The following is a 15,206-nucleotide window of genomic DNA, read 5'->3' as shown; positions in this document are numbered from 1 at the left end:
GAATGTAAAATTCACTGAATAAACTGTGTTTTAATATGTGTGCTATAAAGGTATTAGAATGATTTAAGAAAATAATTGTAGGTATACCCTTGCACACAAGAAATTATATAGAATATAATCTATACATTACTGGATTATGAGCAATTCCTTGATTTCAATCAATATTCTTGGAGTACATGATTAATCATTTTTATGTTGTTTCCATTGACTTTCTAAGAATGACTTACATAGTGCTGTTTTTAATAATTTACCTGCAATAGGTATGGTGCTCATTAGGCTTATAAGCAGCACTATTTCATTCATTCAACAATAACTATAAATTCCTCTTAAAGGTTTCAATTATCATACATCTTGATACATTGCTTTTACATGGTGAAATAGGAAACCTAAAGTGAAAACAAGGGTATCATTTTCACTGGTGGGTTTTAGCCAGAACTGAATAGACACTGTTGTTTTCCTATGTTTGCAAGGAGCATAATTGGAAGCCAACAAAGCCCTTCCTAGAAGAACACGCAAGCTTTTGAAAAAGCAAAGAGCACATTATATAAAAGATGTTGATAAAACATGTGTTTAAGTTTTTACCACATGTCAGTGTGTCTGTGAACAAATGTGCAGGTAAAATGGAAAAGCTAAAAGCAGTAACTCGTAAATACAGAAACATTTTAAAAAACCTTAATGCAGGTAAGACTTTTTGTTTTCGTTATTGTATGTGTGATAAACGCCCTATGTTTGGTCATCATTTTGCATGAACCAAGGGTAAAATCTCTCTTTTTCCTGAATCGATGCAAACAGAGCCCAGATGGCCGTATCGAAGTCAAAGGGCAGCATGGAAGCTCATCACTGCACATTAAAGATGTGAAGTTGTCAGATTCAGGGAGATATGACTGTGAAGCCGCAAGTAGGATTGGAGGGCACCAAAAGAGCATGTACCTTGATATTGAATGTAAGTTATTTTCATTTTGTATGTTTCTTCAAACAGCTTTTTCTGCTTTGGGAAGTATGACTTTGAGTAGGAAAATCAAAATACATGTGTCATTCATGATTCACCATGTAAGGCAAGCTCTAGGACAAATGCGCTCAAAGTCAGTTATTAGAGATATCTAGTGGATTCTATGGGACATTTCGCAGTGCTATGTATTTAATGCTTTTCCATACTGCTTATTCTGAAAACTGTGATTTTTTTTTTTTGCGGCCTTTAACCAAAACACAATATACATTAAACTGCATTCGTTTTCAATAATTGGTCACTATCTCCTTTGAGTTTTATCTGTTTATTTCTAAGATTGATGGTCCTGTGTTTCACTTATGTGGTTATTTTGTTGAATTATTTTACATCCTCCTAAGATACAAAAATAGTGTTTTCAAAGTGATTGAATGTATCAGCACTTACATTTGATCGAAGTAACATGTATTGTCTGGAAGTGGGAACACTGACAAGGAGATTTGTTAAATAAATACAAGGATTTTCATAATTTTGTGCGATTTGGAGAATATGAGGGCTGCTGTCAATGCTCAATCCACCTTAGGTCATTGCATGGGATTTTATAATAATTTCATATATATGTTCATAAAAAGAAAGAGTTTTAATATTATTTTCAATAAATATTCAGGAATCATCCATTTTGGAGGTTTTCTGATGTGAAAAAGGACATAGCTGTCTTAGTGGGAATGTATAAGATGTTCTTCTTCTTTTTCTTCTTCTTCTTCTTCTTCTTCTTCTTCTTCTTCTTCTTCTTCTTCTTCTTCTTCTTCTTCTTCTTCTTCTTCTTCTTCTTCATTTACTTTGCGAGAGAAAGAGAGCAGGGAAAGGGAGGAGAAAGAGGGAGAGAGAGAATCCCAAGCAGGCTCTATGCTGTTGCACAGAGCCCAATGCTGGGCTTGAACCCACGGACTGTGAGATCATGACCTGAGCCAAAACCAACAGTCATACACTTAACCGACTGAGTGACCCAGGTGCCCTAGATATTCTTATTGATAATGCATTTCTATTGGATAATTTATAGTATATTAATATTGATAGAATGTGGTGGTAACTGTGAAATAAGATGTATTTTCTTATTGAGAATGCCTTTAAAAAAATTTTTTTAATGTTTTCTTTATTTCTGAGAGAGAGAGAGAGAGAGACAATGTGAGCAGGTGAGGGTCAGAGACAGAATCTAAAACAGACACAGAATCTGAAACAGGCTTCAGGCTCTGAGCTAGCTGTCAGCACAGAGCCCGATGCGGGGCTGGAACCCACGAACTGTGAGATCAGCCTGAGCTGAAGTCAGACGCTTAACTGACTGATCCACCCAGGCGCCGTGATAATGTCTTTTGAAAGCAAATATTTTCTTAAGAACAGGCAAAAATAATCCATATCATTTTCATAAATGTTCTTGTTAAGAAATTCATGGAAAGGCTGACTAAATAATTCTAAATAATTATGGAAGCTTTTAAATAATTCTATTGAAAATTACTAATTTCATTGCTAAAGTTAGGGAACTTCTAAGAAGTCACTTTACATCTTAAAAAAGCAAAGAAACAAACAAACAAAAAAAAGCCACAATATTATTCAGGACACACAGAGGAAGAAGTGATGCTAATAACTTATTTAGCTTTTTTTCTGGTATTTTCCCATTATTTTATTTATGTATGTATTATACATATACACATATTTATTTTTCATGTCAACAACATTTGTAGCCAATTACAAATATTTCTCCAACTTTCAACATGTTTGTTTATATTTTGTAATCAAAATATGTATTTTAGACCAAAATTTACTTTATTATTTTTTTCTTTTTCATTAATGTGGACCAACATAAGCAAAAATTTAAGGGTGCCAAAACATGATTTGTATTAGAACTGCCCAACCAGTTTAGAGAGGAAGTTTGTAAAATACTTTGAGACTCTTCCTGCTGTTCTAACAAAGTGGTAGGCATCATATTCTCTTAAGACAATATTTAAGACCTTTCCCTTTGCATTTTATAAACATTTAAAAGCTTTTTCTTGACATATCAAAGAATTATTACTAAATCACTGCTCTAAGTGCCCAGAAAAGTGGAGCTCATGAGAAAAGAACATCGTTTATATTTCCAAAACACAGTAAGGCAGATTGGCTCATATAGGCAGTATCAGGTTAATATACCAGCAGTAGGATTGGTGCCAATTAGTTGTGTGACCTGCATCCTTAGGACTTCAGTTCCCATTTATGTAAAATAAGAAGATGAAAGGAAGAGATTCTTGGGGCTTCATTATAGTCAACCATTTAAAAACGCTTTGACTCAAGCATGCCTCAAAGGTGACTTACAGCTTCCGCGCTGTCCTTCATGCACGCCTATGTAAGTTTTCAGTAAGAAAGAAATAAAAAAGTTAAATTAAGTCCTATAATTTCAGTGTCTATACTTTAAAACCTCATTGAAAATAATTTAAAAAGCCATCATAGGTAAAACCTTCAGTCTTTTCATTAAGCTCTTTAAGATTCGGAATCAGTACTGAGTGATTATAGACACAGAATACATAAAAGAGAGCTCATGCTTTATTAGAATACCGTAGTTGACAGATTTCAATCAAACCTTAACTTAAAATTTCAAAGTGATAGATGGAGAAAAATATCAAGATAATGTGCAACGCTGATATATAATGACGTGAGATTTTTAGTTATTACTGATTTCAACAAGGTAGAGAAAATGGGATACACACATGACTGTGAACTGCAGTATGAATAGTATGTTCTTGTGCCCTTTTAATAACAAATACTTTAAGACAAAAAAAAGAAGATAGAACGTTCTGTTTTTCATGGACTGATGTAACAAAGTATCATTTGCTTTTGATCGCAGGTGTATTTCCTCTTTGCTTTAGAGCTTTAGACATTGGTCAGCTTGTTTAATTTTTCTGAAGTAAATGTTTAGAATAAAGCGTACCAGCAAACTCTATAGTGTCTCTTATTTAGGTAGGATTAAAAAAAAAAAACTTGCTATGTAAAATAATGTCTTGAGAATTCTTTGAACATTCCTTGAAGTATGGTTCCTGCCTTGTTGTTTAGAAAGAAACTGGCTAGGTAAATATATTTCAAGACTAATAACAATAGTTTTTTTCTTTTTTTCCAACGTTTAAACTGTTGCTTTTAACAATAATTTTTGTTTGGTTTTATTGAAACTAAGTCGGTAGCTCTTAGAGCGTGTAATTTTTTAATCTTTTAAATCTTTTTTAAAAAAATTAAGTATTTAATATTATTCTTCCTTAGTAGAAATCATTAGAAAAAAATATTCTCTGTTGATAATTTTATTGAAATAGAGTTAGACCATAGTACAACACTGATATATAAAAAGCAAAATGTGATCAGTTTTGACATATGTGCCATCAAATCTATCACAATAATCTAAACATTTACATCACCCACAAGAGTTTTCTCAAGCTCCTTTGTAATGTATCTACCCTTCCATTCTCCCGCCCAGGCAACTGTTAATCTACTTTCTATCATTATAATTTAGGTACGCTTCCAGAAATTTTCATATATGGAATCAGACACTATTATTTTAATGTTTACTTCTTACTAAGAACTTTCAGTCAACATGCATTGATATGTGTGAAGCAATAAGTTATAAGTTGTTCCTGTCTTTGCATTGCATGGTTAAAACAGATTTTATGTATTTAGTCACCCATTGATGAGCATTTGGTTGTTTTCAGTTTGGGGGTATTATGAAAGTCTTTGTTAAGATTTTTAGGGGCGCCTGGGTGGCTCAGTCGATTAAGCGTCCGACTTTGGCTCGGGTCACGATCTTACAGTTTGTGGGTTCGAGCCCCATGTTGGGTTCTGTGCTGACTGCCAGCTCAGAGCCTGGAGCCTGTTTCAGATCCCGTGTCTTCCTCTCTCTGACCCTCCCCTGCTCATGCTGTCTCTCTCTCAGAAATAAATAAAACATGAAAAAAAATTAAAAATGGGGCGCCTGGGTGGCTTAGTCGGTTAAGCGTCCGACTTTCGCTTAGGTCATGATCTCGCGGTTCGTGGGTTCGAGCCCCGCATCGGGCTCTGTGCTGACTGCCAGCTCAGAGCCTGGAGCCTGTTTCAGTCTGTGACTCTCTCTCTCTCTCTCTCTGACCCTCCCCTGCTCACGCTGTCTCTCTCTCTCTCTCTCTCCTAGAAATAAATAAAAACAGTAAGAAAAAAAAGATTTTTGGATATCGTGTGGACATATTTTTTTTTCTGGAATAAATGTGTTTCTTAGAAAAGCAAAATATTTTAATCTTGCTAAAGTCCGATTTATCAAATTGTACTCATATGTAATATAATTCATGTTCCAGCTAGGAAATCATTACCTAACCTAAGGCCACAAAAACTTATGTCTAAGCTTTCCTTTTGTTGTTTTATTGCTTTAGATTTCGCACTAAAGTCTGTGATCTATTTTGGATTCTTTTGGTGAAGTTGACATATATTATTTTTTCATACCTATATCCAAATGATTCAGCACTATTTGTTGAAAAAAACTTTCCTTTTCTGCCTAAGGATTTGCTGATATTGTTGATTTTACAAAATATTAGTTTTGGGCTTCGTTAATTTATATTCTTTATCATTAATCTCTTTCCTAGTTTGTTGATTTCCATTTTATTTCCATTCTATATATTTTGGGCTTGCTTTGGTTTTTGGTAATAGATTCTTAAAGTGTAATATTAGGTCATTTAGATATCTCTTATTTTCTAATATAACCATATAAAATTCTAAATTTTCCAGTAAACAATACTTCAGTGCATCCTGCAAGTTACGATATGTTGTGTTTTTGTTGTCATCAGTTGAAATTAATTGTTCCTGTGATATTATCATTAGTCCATAGTTACTTATAAGTGTTTAATCTCTAGGTATTTAGCGTTTTCATTGATTTTTTGCTGTTAGTTATTTCTTAATTCAGTTTTGTTTAAAAATACTTTTTTATATTATTCTTTTTTATTTATTGAGATATGTTTTATGTCCCAGCATATTATCTATCTTAGTAACTATATAGTGTGTATGGAAAGCACATATATTCTGTAGTCATAGAATGCTGTGTTCTAGAAATATCAATTAGAGTTAGGTGTTAGTCTTATCTAAATCTTCTATGGCTTTATTGACTTTCTTTGTATAGCTGTCTTATCAGAATGAGAAGTGTTAAAAAACCTCTACCATGATTATAAACTTTTTTCTCTCACTTTCATCCTGTAGATTTTTGCATCGTGTATCTTTAGGCTCAGCGAGGCCATACACATTTACAGTTTGTATATTGTATTAGTTTTTTATTTCTTCCATAACCAGTGACCGCAAACTTAATTGCTGTAAGCAACACAAATACATTATCCTTGAGCTATGGAAGTCAGAGGTTCAAAATGATTTTCACTGGAATGAAATGTCAGTAGCGTTGTGTTTCCTTGTGGGGATTGGTTTCTTGTCTGTTTCAGCTTCTTGAATCTGCCCACCTTTTTTTGGCGGTTGGTCCTCTTCCATGTCTGAAGCCAGCAATGGCAGATGGAGTCTCTGTCACATCGCCCCACTCTAATTCTGCTTCTTTTCTCACATTTTCTCTGTCTCTGAATTTCCTGCCATTACAAGACACCCACATTGGATAATCCAGGATATACTCCTCAACTCAACATCTTTAATTTAATCGCAGCTGCAAAGTTCCTGTTGGAAACAAAATTCCTGGTGTAACGTGTTTACCGGTTCTGCAGATTATGACGTGAATATCTTTGGGGGTTAGGTCATTATTTTCTGTCTCCCACATATTTCCTCCTCATCAATTCTTTCTTTCACTTTCTCCACTAATCATTTGACTTGATGTATTATGCCTAATATTCACATAACTACTCACTCTTTCCTTTGCTTACTGTTTGTACACCCATTTTCATTCACTTACTTTCCACCTACTTATATTTTTATGTGAAATAAAAATGTGCCTTTTAGGCAGCATATGACAGAATATTGCTTTTTCATTCTTTCTGTCAATCTCTACCTCATAATAGAATGTTTAAAGTGGGAGTGAACAGTAAATGGGCCAGGTAACGAATATTTCAAATTTTCCTGAGCCTTATATGGTCTTGTCATCTGCAAACTATCTTAAAGTCTTGTGCATTCTTGCTTACAAACAATTAAAAATGCAAAACCCATTCTTAACTGTAAGAATACATATAAGAGGTCCTTGGACTACATTTTGTCCAGGCTTCATAGTTTGCTGTAGTTCATACTTTAGACCATTAAATTTAATATTGTTATTGATGTGGTTTCATCTAGGTGTATAAGTTTGTTTTCTGCCTTTTCCCTCTTAATTTCACCTTCTGTTCAATTTTTCTGCATTCTTTTGACTTATATGAGATTTTAATACTTTAATTTGCATGTTGGCAATATTTTTTGTGTGTGTTGTCTTAGTGATTCTCTAGGAATTACAATACATAAGCCTAGCATTTCACTGTCTACATAGAGTTAATGTTTTGACACCGTATGTTAAATAGAGACATGGCAAGTCTATCAATCCTTTTATACCTGTCCCACCAGTGAGCTTTATATTGCTGGACTCGTATATATTATGTCTACATTTATTGAAATCTCAGCAGAAATTATGATAAGTTATTTTAAAGAGTTATACATATTTTTAGAAACTTAAAATAAAATATTTTAATTTACTAAGATATTTTACTCTTTCTTCACCTCTAAAGATCCAAATTTCTTTCTGATGTTATGTCCTTCAGTTTACATGATTAGCTATTCACTGTTCTTTAGATTAGATAATTTTTTTCTATTTTCTCTTCAAGTTAACTGATCTTTATTCCACCATCTCCTTTCGGTTCCTGAGCTTAATCAGTGAGTTCTTTGTTTTAAGATATTAATATTTTCCCTAAATTTGTAATTTTGTTCTGTTTCATATTCTCTGTTTCTCTGTTGACATCTTTAAATTCTTATTCATTTTATGTCTGCTCTCTTTTATCTCATGGAGCATCATTAGAATTGCCACTCCAAAATCTATAAATCTAAAATCAGTAGAGTCAACATCTGGGTCATCTTGAAATGCATTTGTTGATTATCTTTTCCCTTAGAATTGATCATATTTTCCTGGTTCATTGAATGTAAAGAAATGTTGGATTGAGTCCTGGATACTGTAAATATTATGTTGTGCAGACTCTAAGTCTTTTGACAACCATCTGGAAAAAATATATTAAGCAGATATTCACTCCTAAATTCTGTGTTGCCTCCTGTAAGCAGTGACGCAAATCTCAGTTAACTTCCTAAAGACTTTGTAATGCAAGTTTGTGCCCGTCCCATTCAAAGTGCAGGGTTTAGGCTGACTTCTGTGGTTTTATAGGCAGAATTATGGCCTCTCCTTCTGTGACCTCTATTTGGGATTCTCCTCACTATTCAACCTATATTTGCTTCTTCCAAGGTACTACTGTACTTCTGGATAGATTTTAGCTGCAGAATCAGTGTGAAACTAATTTTAATTCCCTTTCACAATATCTTTGAATTTGTTTACTCTACAGAAGCCTTAGGTAGTGGTTTTTGTTATTGTTTCTGTCTTTTTGTTTAATTTATGTCATCTCTAGAGCCTTTAATTGTTACCCTTAGGGGAGATGGACAATCACAGGTTTATACTGCCATTATGGAAACAGAAATTTATAAATATTCTGTTTTTCATACAACCTTAAATTGTAAGGTTATATAGTTTCTGGAATTGAGATGTATGAATGTCATAGTTTCAGTTCTGAGTGGTTTTTAGTGTATTTCTTCCCTTCACTTTTTTATTCAAATTTCATTTGTCTTATGTTCTCAAATAAAGCATTATAATGATCAAAGTTTGTTTAAAATGCAAAGTCCTAAGAAAAAGTTGAATTTCTTTTTTTCCCATTCAGCATATTGATCTTCTGTTCAGTCAATTTCACTTATCCACACAAACCGTAATCATCCTGGAAAGTGTGTTAAGTTCTCCATTTGTAAATCATTTCAGATTTTAAATTAAGAGATAGGACAGCTTTAGCTGAGGTTTAAAGTTAGATGTTCAGAGTTTTTAATAGTATCTGTTAGCTGTAAAGAGATAATTCTACTGATACAGGCTAAACTTTATGTAAAAAAAGGAATATGTCTTATATTTCAAGATGAATACACATGTTTAACTGTGCATTCCAATGATACATTTTCTTCTTGTTATTTTAATACCCATTTGAAAAAAATTTCTCCTGTGACTCTAACTTTTTACACACGATTTCTTTGCAAATAAGATGTCACCTCTTGCTTTCTCCTCATGATGAGTATCATTGAAGTAACCATTACAAATTAGGTGTAAGTCTCTAGAAGTCTAGCTTCCTGTTCAACCCACATTTTTATAGTATTTTTTTATATACCTTAATGAGAATTTTTATATTTCATAATTAAAATTACTCATGAATCCCAGGACAATATAAAATATATTGGGAGGCTACCTACTTTTTCAACCTTATACTACATTTAAGAATAAATTTTAGCCTTAGCATCATAAAGTTTTGGTGATTCATGTGCTTAATCTCTTCTCTATAATATGTGTATGAGATTATTACTTTACGAATAATATAATTTATTAACACTGAATCAGAAAAAATGCTTAAAACTGATGAAAATGATGGTGGAAAACTCTTTTATGATAAGTTCTGTAAGTATGGTAGTGAAAGATGAATTTATATGTAAGTAGAATTTCACATAATTATTCATCTTAATCTCAATTGCTAAAGTTTAGATTTTATCCTTGATATAGAAATAGAGGAAATGCCACATTGTTATCATTTGTCTACAGTTAGCATTATTTTGGGATAGGGTGTTAAATGATCATTTGGAAATTGTAACCATGGTCATAATTTAAAATTTAGTCAGCTTGTTCTTCTTTTTCAATGGCCATCTGTGTAAAGTAGTGTAATTGTATTATGAAATTTGGAACTTTTTTTACATTATCACACCACTATTATAATAAATCTTATATGCTGTCATATTAGTTGAAATTTTGATTGAATATTGCACCAATAAGAACTAAAACTATCTAATAAACTTATTTCTTGGAAATTAAAGCCTGTGTTGTTATAAGATAGGATATTTTGCTTAGTAGCTAATTTAGAATATCAATAAAACTTTTAGAACCTGATATGCAATCCCAATCCCATGAGAAGTTATTGTTATAAATAAATATAAGTTATAAATGGTAGGAATATTTTTATTCTGCATCTTTATTTATTTTTTTTAACTGTTTTATTTATTTCTAGGAGAGAGAGAGAGAGTCAGCGTGAGCAGGGGAGGGTCAGAGAGAGAGGGAGTCACAGACTGAAACAGGCTCCAGGCTCTGAGCTGGCAGTCAGCACAGAGCCCGACGCGGGGCCCAAACCCACGAACCGTGAGATCATGACCTAAGCGAAAGTCGGACGCTTAACCGACTAAGCCACCCAGGCGCCCCTTTATTCTGCATCTTTAAATCAAAACAGTGTAGAGAGCTTGAAAACACAAAGACATTACACAATGTCATAAAACATTGACCACTCTCCACTGCTTGATTCAAGCACCTATGGTATACTCTTTCGAGTATTGAGTATACAAGAATCAAGCCCTTTATAAATACAAACTGCATTTACTGTAATAACACTAAACTTAAGGTGTTTAGGAGATTAAGCCTCATTTTTATAAAATTCAAAACCTCTTTTATGTTTTATTTTAACAGATTTCTTGGCTTCCTGCCAGTTCATTTTCAACATTTCAAAGGCATTTCCCTTACTAAGAAACATAGGGTGAACTAAAGTTCTAATTTATAAAACAAAGGAGATAACAGGCATGTAATATGTTTACATGGAATAAGCACTGATTACATAGTACATTTGGTTAAAATTAGAGTATCATTAAGTTTTGTGACTAGATACTCAATGAATATTACCTATTAATGTGACTTAATTCTTTTATGTGATAGATTTAATTTAGCAGTTACATGATAACAATGCATGTTAAGAAATATTGAATTTTTCGTTTACGTTTTTTCTCATCCAGCTCTTTACACCTGCTTCTATTTCTTGTTAAACATAATAGCAATATTTATATGTATTCTCTCTTGTGCTATAAAAGTGTTAGCAATTTCAGAAACCTTTTAAAGATATGACAACATTAATTAATCTTATAACAGACTAATGTTACTTCCATATTTACATGCATTCCATAGAATTGATAAACCTTTGCTTTATCAGATAATTCTTTCCTTACGTTTTATAGTCTCTCAAGATAACAGTGCTTCTAAGAGTTTGATCTGCTGCATGTACAGGAAGAGGTAGATAATATGTGAACAGGATTTTAATATTTAAAAATTATCTTCACAAACATCTTGAAATTAGAAAATCTCCTTGGTCATAATAGACACACACATATATCTATGATTGAAATCTTGTCGTATGACCTTAACTTTTACACTCACCATAATATAGAGTTTAAAGAAGACGACTCATTTGTAGAAATCAGTTGGGTCTAGTGCTAGCAACTGTTAAGGTTTTATACCCAGTATGGTCATTTCAAGGACAGTGTCTGAGAGAAATGTAAAGCTTATCTCTATATGCAGAGATAATAGTGGAATATTAAAAGAAAAAGGTGAAAAATCTTTTACTGCTCAGCTGTAGTTTTTTAACCCAAACTTAACATGTGCCCCCTGGGAAAATTTGAAATACAGCACTCCTTAAGTAAAGATACTATCAGTTATTCTAGTCTCATCACATTTCGTCTATCTCTGACAGGTATCATTTGATTCAAATCAAATCTTATTGTTCCAATGTGCCTTAGAGATTATGGTAATGAAAAATTGTTAAGGAATTTTGGGAAATATCCACCCCTTGAGAGGACAAACCTTAGATACGAACAAACAAGTATCAGACAAAGAAATGAAAATAGTCATATTGTATAGCTACTGGATTTATCACTGCCTCTTGGCACCTGCTTAACTTAGTTGTCCAGAAGTATCTATCTGTACCTCCAGTTTGTCACAGCTTGCTGCCCTTCCTCTGGATTGAAGACATTGCTCCAGGAATCCCAATTCTCACCAGTAAGAGTCTTAATTTGAGCTGCTATAAAAATATTTATATCATAGACTGAAGGTTTAAACACAAGCTTTTATTTCTCACCATTCTGGAATCTGGAAGTCCAAGATCAGGATGCCAGTGTGGTCAGGCTACTGATGAGAGCTTTTATCTGGTTATGTCTTTACATGGCCTCTCCTTGGTACATGCACGCAGAGATACCTCCTATCTCTTCCTCTTTAAGGGCATTAATCCCGTTATGCGATTCTACTCTAATATTTCGTCTGTGAATTAGTTCTCTAAGGCCCCACCTCCAAACTCCATCTGTAAAGATTAGGGCTTCAGTCTATGCATTGGGGTGGGGGCGGGAGGTGAGCATAGGGAGGGACACAAACATTCATCCATAGCAATGAGCTTTCTTGATTTGACAGAGAGGACCCCCTCACAGATGGCACTAGTGCAGAACTTCACAGAGTGAAGCTGCCCACCAGGACATCACACCAAGACTTCCCTGACTTCCCTGAGTTTTATCATCTTGAAGTTCCAGAAAGATATGCTAAGACCTTGTGGCAGATTGCTTACAGCTTGTCTTAGTTGGTTCAGGCTTTTTGAGCAAAGTGCCATGGTTTGGGTGGTTTATAAAAGCCAGGAGTTGATTTTGCATGATTCTGAAAGCTCTAAGTCCAAGATCAGGGAATCAGCATGGTGGGGTTCTGGTGCAGTTTGCTGGTGCAGATTCTATCTCCATAGGATGAAGAGCAGAGCCCAGGAACAATGCTCTCTTCTAACTCTTACAAGGCTCTGATCCCATGGTGAGAATTCCATCCTTATGACCTCATCTACTCTTCATCACCTCCCAGAAGCCACACCTCCTAATACAATTATATAAGGAGTAGAGCTGCAACATTTAAATTGGGGAGGGAACACACGTTCAGTTCATAACAGTGCTTCTCCACTTTCCTCCTTTTCCCTAGGATGAAGATTTACCTTGTTGGATATATTACTCTATAACTTAGTCCATAATAGCATGGCCACCAAAAGTTACAGTACTGATTCTTGAGAAAGGCCAGTCCAACAACATGAATCCAACCAACCAGAGCTCTGTGATCATTAAATCCTTCAATCCTTGGAAGTCTATTATTTAATTTCAGTGGGGCAGTGGCAAGGACAGGTTTTTCCTAGTATTCTCTATGTATTGTTGATACCTTTCCATTGACTTAAGCCAGCTTTTGTTTGGGATGATTTAAACTAGATAGTAGTTTTCTAATATACTAGGCTTTACTAAAACAACGTTTGAGTGTCATAGAATTAGTCACTGTCCTTAAATATTAATAAATCTGCTGGATCTAATCCTAGGACATTGGTTATTTAAATTATCAAAACTTCAGTTTCCCGATTTGTGAACAGGAAGAAATAGATCTAAGTTCATTATTTTATGAATTCAAGCATACTGAGGTTAGGATCTTAATTACATATTTTTTCATTCAACAGTATTTACTGCAGGCATGAACTACAAACCAAGGACTCTTCCAGGTATTGGGGATAGAGAATGGAATTAAGCAAGCAAAAATGACTTTGTGAACCTCACATTCAGGAAAGGAAACCAGATAATAAACAAAAAAAAGTGGCAAAATATATAACATAAGAAACAATGAGAAGAAAATAGAGCAGTTGCAGTGAGCTACATTCTGCAGCTAATGCCACCATAATGCATAATCAACATTCCAGAACTCAGCAACATTATATAATACTAATTCTCATGCTCAGCTACAATCAGCTGACTAGGCAGGCGTTCAGTCCAGAGTCTCCTGTCAAGCAGCAATGCTTAACTCCATGCTGTGGGCCCAGTAACACTTGTAACCAGGCAGAAGAGGTGACACTCCAGGGAGGACCATTTCCTGGAGATGGCAGAGGTTTGAGACAACAAATCCCATATGAGAGCTGATTTCAAGTGTTTGCTCATGTCACATCCAGAAAGGCATGTGACTGAGCCAATCATCATTCCAGAATGGTAATGCATTCCTATTGAGAGGGCTTCAGGAGCAAATATTTGCTGAATAAAATAAGCTATATCAGAAGTACATACCTGCGAGTGCAAGACCATTTTAAAATAAGAATCAGGTTTGTGAAAATACATATATTTACACTTTTCTCTCATATGCTTCAGACTTGCTTATATCATCACATAGTGAATAAGGAAAACCAACATAATTTTCAATAAACGGTTTTAAAGATATTAAAGAAGTAAATTTTATTTTTGTATCTTCATTTAATAACCCTCACAGTAATTACTCAAGTTAATATTTATTGAATAACATTAGAAATACTGTATTATTAGTGCCTTTCAAAGACCCAAAATGATTGAAGTGATATACAATATTACAATATATTTAGTAAGCTGAGATCTACTTATATGGAGCAACTTAGAAAGTATCATAAAATAACATATAATTTAATGCAATTATAATTAAAGATGTGTCATAGAGACCATCCAATGAGCAGTAATAGAGAAAAAAACACAAAAAATCCTCTTAGAAATGTAATCACAATATTATCACAATATTTCAAAGAACTAGAAACGAAGGACCAGATAATACTGCTTCTATATCCATACCACTTCAAAAACCTATGTGACTCATTTGCCTTACCATATTTACTCACATAGATCACAATATTTCATATGTTTTGGGTCATCCAGAGTGAAATGTCCTGTCTGCTTTAGTATTACTGATGAGAAACCCGTTTCCGCCCCTCTGATGAGGTCTTGATAAGAGTAATTCACCTCTTTAAATAATTATTTTTATCACTTTTGGAATCTTAAAATACTTCCTATGTAGCAGGATTTCAAATATTACTTGTTAGATACAAGTTATTCAGGGATATTCCTATTTGTATAGGAAGTCTTTGATTTATCTTGGGCTTGATAAACAGTCTTCTAAGATTATAAGAACAATTATCATTGTGGTCAGCCCAATACCATAAAAGGTATTCTATGTTTTGATCCTTTTTTTCTGTGGTTTTCACAAACTTCAGTGTGATTAATTTTTGCTCCCAGTAGTCATGAGCCGTCAATGCTAAGAACTGATTTAACCATTTTTCTTGCCCTGAGCAGCATTTCACATTACAATTGCTCATTTTAATTATTTTTAGAAAGATTGATATTTTACATTTTATACAATAATAAAAAATTATATATCTAAAAATTC

General features: G+C 33.7%; 1 protein-coding gene across 3 annotated transcripts in view; it reads left to right on the top strand.

Moving 5' to 3' along the window:
• The window catches only part of NCAM2 (neural cell adhesion molecule 2), a 505,403-nt gene that overhangs the window by 372,375 nt on the left and 117,822 nt on the right, over positions 1 to 15,206 (top strand). For all 3 annotated transcript variants that reach the window (XM_039248946.1, XM_039248948.1, XM_039248947.1), the window contains one exon: positions 793 to 943. In XM_039248946.1, coding sequence (XP_039104877.1) covers positions 793 to 943 — 151 coding nt within the window. The remainder of the gene's footprint in view (positions 1 to 792; positions 944 to 15,206) is intronic.

This window comes from Hyaena hyaena, unplaced genomic scaffold (assembly GCF_003009895.1).
Source record: "Hyaena hyaena isolate Hyena2069 unplaced genomic scaffold, ASM300989v1 scaffold_323, whole genome shotgun sequence".
Taxonomy (NCBI): Eukaryota; Metazoa; Chordata; class Mammalia; order Carnivora; family Hyaenidae; genus Hyaena; species Hyaena hyaena.
Note: the sequence above shows the minus strand (reverse complement) of the source record. Positions and strands in the feature narration are given on the sequence as shown.